Source organism: Oncorhynchus mykiss, chromosome 8, assembly GCF_057628025.1.
Source record: "Oncorhynchus mykiss isolate SJ-2025 chromosome 8, ASM5762802v1, whole genome shotgun sequence".
Taxonomy (NCBI): Eukaryota; Metazoa; Chordata; class Actinopteri; order Salmoniformes; family Salmonidae; genus Oncorhynchus; species Oncorhynchus mykiss.
Genome location: NC_143029.1, coordinates 84,607,842 through 84,620,923, shown reverse-complemented (window position 1 = coordinate 84,620,923; position 13,082 = coordinate 84,607,842). Strand labels below are relative to the sequence as shown.

At 44.4% G+C, this 13,082-nt stretch overlaps 1 protein-coding gene across 10 annotated transcripts in view; it reads left to right on the top strand.

The window, feature by feature from the left end:
• Positions 1-13,082, top strand: part of LOC110530777 (ski-like protein) — a 38,639-nt gene that overhangs the window by 16,872 nt on the left and 8,685 nt on the right. For 7 of the 10 annotated variants that reach the window (XM_036986523.2, XM_036986519.2, XM_090182858.1 and 4 more), the window contains exons 3-4: positions 9,316-9,414; positions 10,282-10,346. In XM_036986523.2, the coding sequence (XP_036842418.2) occupies positions 9,316-9,414; positions 10,282-10,346 (164 nt within the window). The remainder of the gene's footprint in view (positions 1-9,315; positions 9,415-10,281; positions 10,347-13,082) is intronic. The other 3 variants (XM_090182859.1, XM_036986522.2, XM_090182856.1) reach the window with 1 other exon arrangement.

Below are 13,082 nucleotides of genomic sequence, written 5' to 3'. Positions count from 1 at the left end.
CTTGCCCCGTCAATCCGCACTTCTTAACACCCGCCTGCTTATCCCGGAAGCCTGATGACCGAAGTCAGTCTGTAGTCGCTAGAGCGCAATGAGCCAAGTAAAGCCCCCCCCCTAACACGGACGACACTGGGCCAATTGTGCGTTGCCCTATGGGACTCCCGGTCATGGCTCGGACCCCAAGTCTGTAGTGACGCCGCAGCACTGCGATGCAGTGCCTTCGACCGCTGTGCTATTCGGGAGGCCTAACTGACCAAGTTGTATTTTTTTTAAATTTCATTTTTTTTTACTGAAATTTGAACTTGGCCTGTCATATTTGTTCACACCAAAGATGAAGAACCAGGTTATCCAATTGTGACCCCTCGACGTGTATTCCAACAATGGAATAGTCACGTAATTGTTTTCTCAACAACTTGTACAGCAACGATCTGGTAATGATAGCGTTGATAGTGTCAATAGAGACGTTGGTGAGATAAGACTTATGCTTTAAAATAGGTCGGTGACGATACCAGCATGAAAACACGAAGCAGACCAAACTATTTGATCCTTTAAAATCCTGCTGTATTTAAATTTGTGTGTTTTTATATTTGATGGATTTTTATATTTTGGAAAATAAATACATGAATGACAATGTTTCTTTCCAACATTAAGGCTTTTTTCCCTAAAGAAGTTAAATCTGTTTTGTTTCCTTGCCACGGTACTGTTTTGCAATACTGGTATCTCTATAAAAGATGACGATAACTAAACTGGCAGCTCGTTAGTGTGTGTGTGTGGTGTCTAAAACAATGAGGTAATGAGGATGACGAGTGTTTGAACTTCCCCCTGAGACACACACACAGACCGATAGGGTGGTTGGAGAGGTTTTGTCTTCTCTGATTTAAAGGCAGAGATTCTCGGTGCGCGACTCCTTGGCCTGGTTGTGAAATACCTGCCAGTCTGTCTGGAGGGACTTCGTGTCCTAATATACACACTTTCAGATTATAAAAGGACACTTGTGTGCTTGTTAGGAATGTGTGTGAGGCTGGGAGCATTTACATATCATTTTGTTCTGAGAGCAGTGTGTGTGTGTGTGTGTGTGTGTGTGTGTCGGTAGGGCCTAGACGGCAGCTGCGGTGCAGACAGCTGCTTTTCTGTCTTCCTCTATTTACAGACCAGTGACTTACATTACCACAGACCAGTCTCTCTCCTCAAATTCTTTCTCGTTCTCTCTCCTCGCGCACTCTCTCTCTCCTCGCGCTCGCTCTCTCGCTCTCTCGCTCTCTCGCTCTCTCGCTCTCTCGCTCTCTCGCTCTCTCGCTCTCTCGCTCTCTCGCTCTCTCGCTCTCTCGCTCTCTCGCTCTCTCGCTCTCTCGCTCTCTCGCTCTCTCGCTCTCTCGCTCTCTCGCTCTCTCGCTCTCTCGCTCTCTCGCTCTCTCGCTCTCTCGCTCTCTCGCTCTCTCTCCCTCTCCCTCTCGCTCTCGCTCTCTCTCCCTCTCGCTCGCTCTCGCTCTCGCTCTCTCTCGCTCTCTCTCGCTCTCGCTCTCTCTCGCTCTCTCTCGCTCTCTCTCGCTCTCTCTCGCTCTCTCTCGCTCTCTCTCTCTCGCTCTCTCTCGCTCTCGCTCTCTCTCTCTCTCTCGCTCTCTCTCTCTCGCTCTCTCTCTCTCGCTCTCTCTCTCTCGCTCTCTCTCTCTCGCTCTCTCTCGCTCTCTCTCTCTCTCGTGCTCTCTCTCTCTCTCCTCGTGCTCTCTCTCTCTCTCCTCGCGCTCTCTCTCGCTCTCTCTCGCTCTCTCTCGCTCTCCTCGCGCTCTCTCTATCCTCAAACACGTCTCCAGAACTGCTCATGTTCACTAACTTGCATAACTATCCTATTTTATTGTTCTAATGATTCTACTCTTATATTCATTCATAAGTTCTGCAAGGTTCTAGAATGGATCTTCCCAGACAGTGTCTCTAGAGCGCCCCCCCACACACACACACACACACACACGTGCTTTTAAACAGTCAATGTCCCCTTGGGCCCAATTTAGAAGAGGGTAACAAAATAAGTGTTGCAACAATCCGATAAGGATCTGTCTGGGAGGAGAGGAGGGAAAGAGAGCCTAGAGTATTAATCTAGACAGACAGCTAAGGCTAGGAGTGTATTATAAACTGCGTGGTTCGAGCCCTGAATGCTGATTGGCTGACAGCTGTGGTATATCAGACCGTACACTACGGGTATGACAACATTTTTTACACTGCTGTAATTACGTTTGTAACCAGTTTATAATAGCAATAAGGCACCTCAGGGGTTTGTGGTATATGGCTAATATACCACGGCTGTGGCCATATACCCCACCCCCTCGTGCCTTATTGCTTAATTATAGCCGCCCAGGGGAAAGGCTGAGCTGCTACAGGGTGAAGGGAGGAGAGGGGGTGGGTCAGTCTAGGACAGCTGGTTCCTGCTGTTGTCTCGGTCAGCCTCCCCTTTCTCTTTTTTAAAATTATATATATATATATATATACATACATACATACACACACACACACACACACACACACACACACACACACACACACACACTAACTATATGTTTCTGTCTTTCTCTACATAATGCTCAGACATGCAAAAACCCTCATGCAGCAGCATGTTATGAAATCCCCTCTCCTACCCCGCGGCACCCCTCTCCTACCCCGCGGCACCCCTCTCCACTCCTTTCCTCCTGGGTGAGACTAACTTTGACCTCGCATAACTTCCACTGAACGGAACACTCAGCCTGGAACAACCCACCTATTCAGCCAATCACACGCTAGGGCGGGCCTCCCTCAGTGTCTCTCCTCTCTCGCTCTCTCTCCCCCCACTCCCCCTTGTCTCTTTCTCTCCCTCATCCCTCAAGGCCTGCCTCCCTCTTGTTCGCTCTCTCGCTCTGCCAGTTTTTTTTTTTTTTTTTCTCAAACACTTTCTTTCCCCTCTTCCGTAAAAACAATCTGTTCATAGCTCTGGACGAGAGTCACTACATTATTTCAAACCATCCCATCTATGGAAAGAATCTTTAAGACTTACTAGGGAAACGTCACCTCTACACCGAGCAGTGCTCCTGCCCTGTTTTTCTGTCAGGGGCACGGTCAGGGGAAGGAGCTTATTGTAAACTAGCTGCAGTTACATGGGCACTCCAGCCAAGCAGTCAGGCAACCGTCTGAACACACAGACTGCTGTTCCCTTGTCTCACTACTTGACCTCGATAGACAGAGCTGGTTCCAACAACAAAGGAAAGAGGATAACTAGGAGAACATGGAAAATAGGTTATTCGCATGAGACCAGCCCCCCCCCCCCCCCCCCCCCCCCCCAATTTGGCACCTTATTCCCTATGTAGGGAATAAGGCCCTATAGAGAATAGGGTGCAATTTGGGATGCAGACCAGAATAATTACTAGTAAGTAATACATTAATTGAGTTAACCAATGAAAATATTTAACTGCCCAATATCTGGTCTCCCAGAGCAACCAGGGGGCTGTGTGTACATATGTACTGTAGAGATGTCTGTGTGAAAGACTCCTCTGTGCCCAGCCCCTGTTGGAACTGTGATTGTTAATGGTAAGATGTTAATGGAGTGAGGCCCAGACATGCCCAGACTTTACACACAAGACAGTGCTATACACTCAGACACAGGAACTGTAGTGTGTTCAGACCCCTTAGACTTTTTGTTCACATTTTGTTACGCTACAGCCTTATTCTAAAAGGGATTAGATCGTTTTTTTCCCCCACTCCTCAATCTACACACAATACCCCATAATGACAGAGCAAGAAGAGATTTGTAGTAGTATTTTTTTTTGTGTGCAAATGTATAAAAATAAAAAACTGAAATATCACATTTTACATAATAATAAGGAACGTAACAAAATGTGGAAAAGGGAAACGGGTCTTAACACGAATCCACCATATAAAAGCAGTGTCATCGCTCTCTCGATTCAAAGATGGGGGGGGGGGGGGGGGGAAGAGGAGAGAGACCAGAAATGGCATTAAAATAATCCTCTTCTCTTACCACTCAATTAGTGCCTTCACACAGTAGTCATATCTCTTGACTTATTCTGTGAGTCTTTCTGGGTAAGTCTCTTAAGAGCTTTGTTGCACATCTGCATTGTACAATATTGGCATATTATTGAAACTCTGAAGTTGCCAGACAGCCATTTTCAAGTCTTACCATAGATTTTCAAACCTATTTTAGTCAAAACTGTAACTAGGGCACTCAAACATTCAATGTCGATCTGGTAAGCAGCCCCGCTGTATTTTTGGCCTTGTGTTTGAGGTTATTGTCCTGCTGAAAGGTGAATTCCTCTCTGTGTCTTTTCGAAAGTAGGGATTTTGCCTGTGCTTAGCTCTATTGCGTTTCCTTTTATCCAAATCTCCATTCCATTTATTTTTTGTGTATGTCAGTGAGTCAAAAGTTTGGACACTTACTCATTCAAGGGTTTTTCTTTATTTTTACCATTTTCTACACAGTTTGTCTAAACTATTATTCTACTATGAAATAACACATATGGAATCATGTAGTAACCAAAAGTGTTAAACAAGTCAATATATTTTTTATATATGATATTCTTCAAAGTAGTCAACCTTTGCCTTGATGACAGCTGTGCACACTCATTCTCTCAACCAGCTTCACCTGGAATGCTTTTCCCACGGTCTTGAAGGACTTCCCACTTGCTGAGAACTTGTTGGCTGCTTTTCCTTCACTCCGCGATCCAACTCAACCCAACTGAGATGATTTGGGATAAGGTCAGGTGATTGTGGAGGCCAGGTCATCTGATGCAGCACTCCAGCACTCTTCTTCTTGGTCAAATAGTCCTTACACACCCTGGAGGTGTGTTGGGTCATTGTCCTGTTGAAAAACAAATGATAGTCCCACTAAGTGCAAACCTGATGGGATGGTGTATTGCTGCAGAAGTCTGTTGTAGCCATGCTGGTTAAGTGTGCCTTGAATTTAAAAAAAATCACTGACAGTGTCACCAGCAAAGCACCATCACACCACCTCCTTCATGCATCACGGTGGGAACCATACATGCGGAGATCATCCGTTCACCTATTCTGTGTCTCACAAAGACACGGCGGTTGGAACCAAAAATCTTACATTTGGACTCATCAGACCAAATTACAGATTTTCACTGGTCTAACGTCCATTGCTTTTGTTTCTTGGCCCAAGCAAATGTCTTCTTCTTATTGGTGTCCTTTCATAGTGGTTTCTTTGCAGCAATTTGACCATGTTGGCCTGATTCACGCAGTCTCCTACTGAAGTAGTGGAGATGTGTTTGTGACGCATTTATTTGACATGCAATATTTGAGGCTGGTAACTCTAATGAACTTATCCTCTGCAGCAGAGGTAACTGGGTCTTCCTTTGCTGTGGCGGTCCTCATGAAAGCCAGTTTCATCATAGCGCTTGATGGTTTTTGTGACTGCACTTGAAGAAATTTTCAAAGTTCTGGAAATTGTTCCACATGGACTGACCTTCATGTCTTAAAGTAATGATGGACTGTTCTCTTTCTCTTTGCTTATTTGAGCTGTTCTTGCCATAATATGGACTTGGTCTTTTACCAAACAGAAATAGAGAGAGAATTAATCACTAACCTTTGATCTTCATCAGATGACACTCATAGGACTTCATGTTACACAATACATTTATGTTTTGTTCGATAAAGTTCATATATATATATATATATATATATATATATATATATAAAAAAAAAATAATAATCTTAGTTTACATATGTTCAGTAGTTCCAAAAACATCCGGTGTTTTTGCAGAGAGCCACATAATTTACAGAAATACTCATTATAAATGTTGATGAAAATACAAGTGTTTTACATGGAACTTTAGATACACTTCTCCTTAATGCAACCGCTGTGTCAGATTTCAAAGAAGCTTTACGGAAAAAGCAAACCATGCAATCTGAGTACGGCGCTCAGAGCCCAAACAAGCCAAAAATATATCCGCCATATTGTGCAGTCAACAAAGTCAGAAATAACATTATAAATATTCACTTTTTTGATGATATTCATCGGAATGCACTCCCAGGAATCCCAGTTCCACAATAAATGTTGGTTTTGTTCGATAATGTCCGTTATTTATGTCCAAATTCCTCCTTGTTGTTAGCGCGTTCAGCCCAGTCATCCAAATTCATGACGCACAAGCAAACAAAGTCCAAAAGTTCTGTTACAGGCCGTAGAAACATGTCAAACGAAGTAACAAATCATTCTTTAGGATGTTTTTAACATAAATCTTCAATAATGTTCCAACCGGAGAATTCCTTTGTCTGTAGAATTGCGATGGAACAGAGCTCGCTCTCACGTGAACGAGCGTCACGAGCTCAAGGCATTCTGGCAGACCTCTGACTCATTCCTCTCTCATTCGCCCCCACTTTATAGTTGAAGCATCAAACAAGGTTCTAAAGACTGTTGACATCTAGTGGAAGCCTTAGGAAGTGCAACATGACCAATATCCCACTGTATCTTCAATAGGGAATGAGTTGAAAAACGACCAACCTCAGATTTCTCACTTCCTGGTTGGATTTTTTTCTCAGGTTTTTGCATGCAATATGAGTTCTGTTATACTCACAGACATAATTGAAAATGTTTTAGAAACATCAGACTGTTTGCGTTCCAAATCTACTAATAATATGCATATATTAGCAACTGGAACTGAGTAGCAGGCAGTTTACTCTGGGCACCTTATTCATCCAAGCTACTCAATACTGCCCCCAGCCATAAGAAGTTGAAATGCATTCCAGGTGACTACCTCAAGCTGGTTGAGAGAATGCCAAGAGTGTTCAAAGCTGTCATCAAGTCAAAGGATGGCTACTTTTGAAGAATCTCAAATCTAAAATATATTTTGATTTAACACTTTTTTTAATGTATCATATGATTCCATATGTGTTATTTTATAGTTTATGTCTTCACCATTTTTCACAATGTAGAAATAGTTTTTAAAATATGAATGAGTAGGTGTCTAAACTTTTGACTTGTGCTGTATATACAAATGTATGTGGACACCCCTTCAAATTAGTGCATTTGGCTATTTTGGCCACACTTTGCTGACAGGTGTATAAAATTGAGCACACAGCAATCTCCATAGTCAAACATTGGCTGTAGAATGGCCTTAATGAAGAGCTCAGTGACTTTCAACGTGGCACCGTCATAGGATGCACAACTCCATATAAGACTATGATTTTGGAATGAGAGGTTCAACGAGCAGGTGTCCACATACTTTTAGTCATGTAGTGTGCTTCTAAATCTGGTTCATCACTACGATAGTGGAAGAAATGTGAGTAAGGCTAAAGTAGCTAATTATCTTCAACGAGCTAGTTGCACACACCCTGTCTTCTCTGGCCTTTAGGAACCTCAGGGGGGGGCCCCAGAATAGAACCCTGTCTTCTCTGGCTTTTAGGAACCTCAGGGGGGCCCCCAGAATAGAACCCTGTCTTCTCTGGCTGTTAGGAGCCTCCAGGAGACCCCCTCCCCGTGAGGGTTTTGTACCAAAACGCAGTGACGCTGTCTGTGATACAACGTCACATTTACTGTTAGTGTTGTTTGGACTAATAGCCTACGTCACCCATTTCACGTACGCAGTCTGCATGCCATTCCAGGACATGAGGGTCGGCCCGTACATAATGTGTAAGCTATAACAAATAGTCTGTGCCGCACTGTGAGGTTTTGACCTGGGGCCATTATTACAAATACGTTGGATGACACGAAAGCACACTCAGCGTACTGGCATCTCCATTTAGGGGTAGGAGGGCAGGCATTCAGGGTCGTCCACCCCCGTCATACACTCGCGCGCACACACAGCCCCCTTCATCCTCCCCCGGGTCACTTCCTCTCCTTCACTGCTCCGCTTCCTGTAGCCTGATGGCTCGTGTGTGTGTGTGTGTGTGTGTGTGTGTCGTCACTAGCGTGTAGCATCACATGACACATTCTTCATCAGATGAGATTCCTCCAGACAGGAATCTTTCCTGTAGTTTCTACATCCGTTATAGAAATAATTCTGTACTCTCAATCCAATATCCCCTGGTTTCGTGTGTGTGTGTGTGTGCGCGCTGTGGTGTGCTTACTGTAAAGCGTATCATCCCTTCCACCCACTCGTGCTTACTACAGTCATTTAGAATAGTAATTCTAAAGAGTCCTTGTTACCGGGGAAACTGAACTGCACGAATGCCCGGCCATCCGGTCTTCTTCGTCAGCTGTTTGTTCCAACAAAAAAACAACAACAACCAACAACTAATGACTGTTCATTTATTTCATCCATAGTCGTGGACTCAGGGCTGACCACATTTAGTCCACTGGTCCGTTGTTTGATCGATAGGCTGTTGGTTGACCGAGATGTTATTTTATTGAGCAGTAGCAAAAAAAAAAGCAACTAATTATGGTGTACAAGACACCTATCTGATTAGATCCTGTCTGAGTGGACTGATGCGTTGTCGAGGCGTGGGGGTGGCACAGTCCATCACTCTTAAAACGTGCTACTGAAATTCTATATGGTTATATTATGTAAGAACAATGGTGCAAAAACAAATATAAATTCTCCTGTGTTGGATAGTGGCCGCTGTCCGCGGTTCTGAAACGCATCGGTGCGCTGTTGAATTGGCGCCTTTTCCTAGACAATGTTGCTACGGTGCATTCGGAAAGTATTCAGACCCCTTGATTTTTTTTCCACATTTTATGGTATTTCTCACGGTCAAGTAAAAAAGTGCATCTCCCTGTCGTGCAGGACCACATAGACGCTCCTCTTTGGGTAGCCATGTCTTTTTGTGTTTCCCTTTTCTCTGTAGCCAATTTGGTGGGCGACGAGCCTGATTTTGGTCAGGATCTGTCTCTGTTTTGTATCTGACAGAGTAGAGATATTATTCCAATTTGAATAGTCTTTTGAGGCCAAATAGCAATTTTAGTTTATTCAGAGTAGGTGGTTTTCATATAGGTGGTTTTCATTTCTGTAAGAATTTGTTTTCCCGTTGTGTTTGTGTGATCGGTCTCTCTCCTGTCGTAAAATACTTTACTGTAATTGTTCCGTGCTATGTCCCACAGGCCTCTATGTCCCACAGGCCTCTATGTCCCACAGGCCTCTACGTCCTTATGTTTGTTGTTTCAGTGCATTTTGAACTTGCAAGCGAGTGCGATTGTGTGTGCAATTAATGAATGTCTTGGAAAATCCTGGAAAATTATGTCTGGGGGAAGAGTGGAAGCCTCTGGCTAACTCTCTCTTTCTGTGGTACTTTTACGTCACTGTAATTGTTCTGCATCATAGCCTTCAGAGGCCTACCTCTGTCTCAGGGTCTAACTCTTTGTCTCTGTCTCTCTCTCTGTCTCTGTTTCAGAAGGTGGTAGAAGAGGACGGCGAGGTGAGAAGATCTTCTCCTCCAGAACCTCTAGCTTCTCTTAACAGTAAACTAGCCGACAACGACGCAGCGACCAAGGTACGACACACAGGAAGCGGCGTTCTGCTCACGCTGCCGACGTAGCTGGTTGCATTGACGACACTGACCCCTCCCCCTAACTTTTGTACGTTTTTTTTTGTTGTTTTTTTGTACTAGAACATGAAAAATGGTTTGCTAGAATGTGTTACTTTCACTACTTCTGTCAAATGTGTCTCGCGTCTTCTACCGAGTTGAGAGAGAATCAATTCTGTCGATCAGCGCAGCCGATGGCACCGTGATAGCACCGTGTCTGCGCCACGTACCCACTGCTAGCTGTAGTCTGTCCCGAGGAACCACTGAACTCACTGGGAGTCCGCCACTCATGCTGCACACAAGTTACCACGCTTCAATAATGCAACACGGCATGTCAGTGTTGAAATGTTTAATTACTGTTCGCAAAACAATGTCGGTTACAGGCTAGAACATTGGGTTTGGGTCCCGACGCGCTGGGTTTGGGTCCCGACGCGCTGGGTTTGGGTCCCGACGCGCTGGGTTTGGGTCCCGACGCGCTGGGTTTGGGTCCCGACGCGCTGGGTTTGGGTCCCGACGCGCTGGGTTTGGGTCCCGACGCGCTGGGTTTGGGTCCCGACGCGCTGGGTTTGGGTCCCGACGCGCTGGGTTTGGGTCCCGACGCGCTGGGTTTGGGTCCCGACGCGCTGGGTTTGGGTCCCGACGCGCTGGGTTCGGGTCCCGACGCATTTAAAGGCAGTGTTCGCTCTTCTCTCAACTCCTCACGTCACCCTCCCCTAAACGCACACAATTACAGCTACAAACATTGACATTCAGATATTCTACATCTACTGATCTGTTTTATCGAGGTGCAATGAAGACTCAGCATATTTAAAGGGTTTATTATTGTTTCTGCAGGTTCAAGGCCAAGCCCAGGCTACTCTGGTGTTCCCCCACATCAAGGAAGAGCCCAGTCACCCCAGGTATGTTCATCTTTACTACCCCCTAACCCTTTATCCTCTGTCTTCTACCACCTGCCACAACGCTCTATCACCTCCCAGACACCCACCCCAGGTTTGTTTCCTTATTTGGATCTCTCTTATCCCACAACGGAGTCTAATCTTATGAGTACTGGGGACTGGCTAGCTATGTTTCTTCCTCGTTGGAAGCCCCTGCCCATGACAATCCATGCCAAGTAATGTTCCAAGCATCTTCCTAGGGAGTGTTGCTGTAGCAGTGCCGAAACCCCTGCTCTGCTTCCTACCTTGCCTCTAGTTGGACCGACTGCATGTGTCAAGTGTGAAGTTGTGGTCTACCGCTCATTAATCTGGTCCAGATGAAGGCTGAGATTAGCTGGATTACAGGAGGCGCAGGGCAGCACGTGACGTGGTAGACACAGGCAGGTTAGACTACGGGATTACAACTGACCCCTCATTGGGACACCAGACCATGGCTGGTCAATGGTTTTTACGACGGGTTGCTACTGAAGTGCAATGTTAAAATATGTGTTTTCATGTAACAGGAGTGAGTCCCTGTAACATGTCCTATAGTATAGAAACAGTTATCTGGTTTTGGGTCAACTGCTTTTAATTTAACAATGCAAGTCAAGTGGAATCAAACAATGAAGTCAAAATTACATTACTAAGCGCCGGTGTTCTCTCTGTCTATTTACGACCTATATACAGTGCTGTCGGAGTATTCCTACCTCTTGATTTATTTCACATTGTGTTACAGCCTGAATTCAAAATTGTCTAAACTAGATGTATTTTTTTAAATTTTTTATAAACACACACACTACCCCATAATAACACATTGAACCTGTTTTTAGACATTTTTGGTAATTTATTGAAAATAAAATACAGATATCTACTTTACATAAGTATTCACATCCCTGAGTCCCTAATTTGTAGAAGCACTTTTGGCTGTGATTACGTCTTTGAGTCATCTTGGGTATGTCTTATCAGCTTTACACATCTGGATTCAGGGATTTTCTCCCATTTCCTTGCTGATTTTCTCAAGCTCTGTTAGGTTAGATGAGGGAGTGGCGGTGAATAGCAATCTTCAAGTCTTTCCACAGATTTTCAATGGTATTCAAGTCTGGGCTTTGGCTGGGCCACTCAAGGACTTTCACATTCTTGTTCTGAAGCCATTCCAGCATTGCTTTGGCTGTATGCTTGGTCATTGCCCTGTAAGGAAAATAAATATTTGCCCCAGTCTAAGGTCGTTTGCACTCTGAAGCAGGTTCTCATCAAGAATGAACCAGTATTTGGCTCCATTCATTGTTCCCTCTATCCTTACCAGTTTCCCTGAAACTGAAAAGCATCCCCATAGCATGATGCTGCCACTACCATGCTTCACGGTAGGGATGGTGTTAGATGGGTGATGAGCTGTGCCTGGTTATCTCCAGACATAGTGCTTTGCATTCAGACCAAATAGTTACATTTTTGTTTCATCAGACCACAGAATATTTAACCTTTTATGATCTGTCTTTCACGTGCCTTTTTGCAAACTCCAGGCGTGCTGTCGTGCCTTTTTCTCAAGAGTAGCTTCCGCCTGGCCACTCTTCCATAAAGCCCAGATTGGTGAAGTGCTGTAGAGATATATTTAATTCATTTTGAATTCAGGCTGTCACACAACAACATTTTGAATAAGTCCAGGGGTATGAATACTTTCTGAAGGCACTGTACGTGTGATAACCATGTGTCTGTCTATCTCTCTTGGCCTGTCTCTTCGTCTGTATATGTATGATAAGGTAAATGTTCTGATCTGTCTCCCTGTCGCACTCTCTCCCTCAATTCAATTCAAAGGTCTTTATTGATATGGGAAGCATGTTTACATTGCCAGAGCAGGTGAAATAGATCATAAACCAGAATTAACAGTAAACATTACACTCCAAAGGAATAGAGAGATTTCAAATGTCGTGTATATACAGTGGTGTAACCATGTGCAAATAGTGAAAGGACAAAAGGGAAAATAAATCAAGAAAATGATGTTGTATTTACAATGGTGTTTGTTCTTCACGGGTTGCCCTTTTCTTGTGGAAACAGGTCACAAATCTTGCTGCTGTGAAGGCACACTGTGGTATTTCACCCAATGGATATGGGAGTTTATCAAAATTGGATTTGTTTTAGAATCATTCAAATCATAGGGTCCCGAGTGGCGCAGCGGTTTAAGGCACCTTGTCTCAGTGCTAGAGGCGACCCTGGTTCGATCCTGGGCTGTATCACAACCTGCTGTGATCGGGAGTCCCATAGGGCGGCTCAGCGTCTGCTCAGCATCTGGCTCAGGTTTGGCCTGGGTAGGCCGTCATTGTAAATAAAAATGTGTTCTTAACTGACTAGCCTAGTAAAATAAAAAATGTGGGTCAGTGTAATCTGAGGGAAATATGTGTCTCTAATGTTGTCATACATTTGGCAGGAGGTTAGGAAGTGCAGCTCAGTTTCCACCTCATTTTGTGGGCAGTGTGCACATAGCCTGTCTTCTCTTGAGAGCCATGTCTGCCTACGGCGGCCTTTCTCAATAGAAAGCCTACTGAGTCTGTACATAGTCAAAGCTTGCCTTTAAGTTTGGGTCAGTCACAGTGGTCAGGTATTCTGCCACTGTACTTTCTGTTTAGGGCCAAATAGCATTCTAGTTTGCTCAGTTTTTTTTGTTAGATTACTTGACACATTGGAAAGAATTATCTTTTTGTTTTCTCATGATTTGTTTGGGTGTAATTG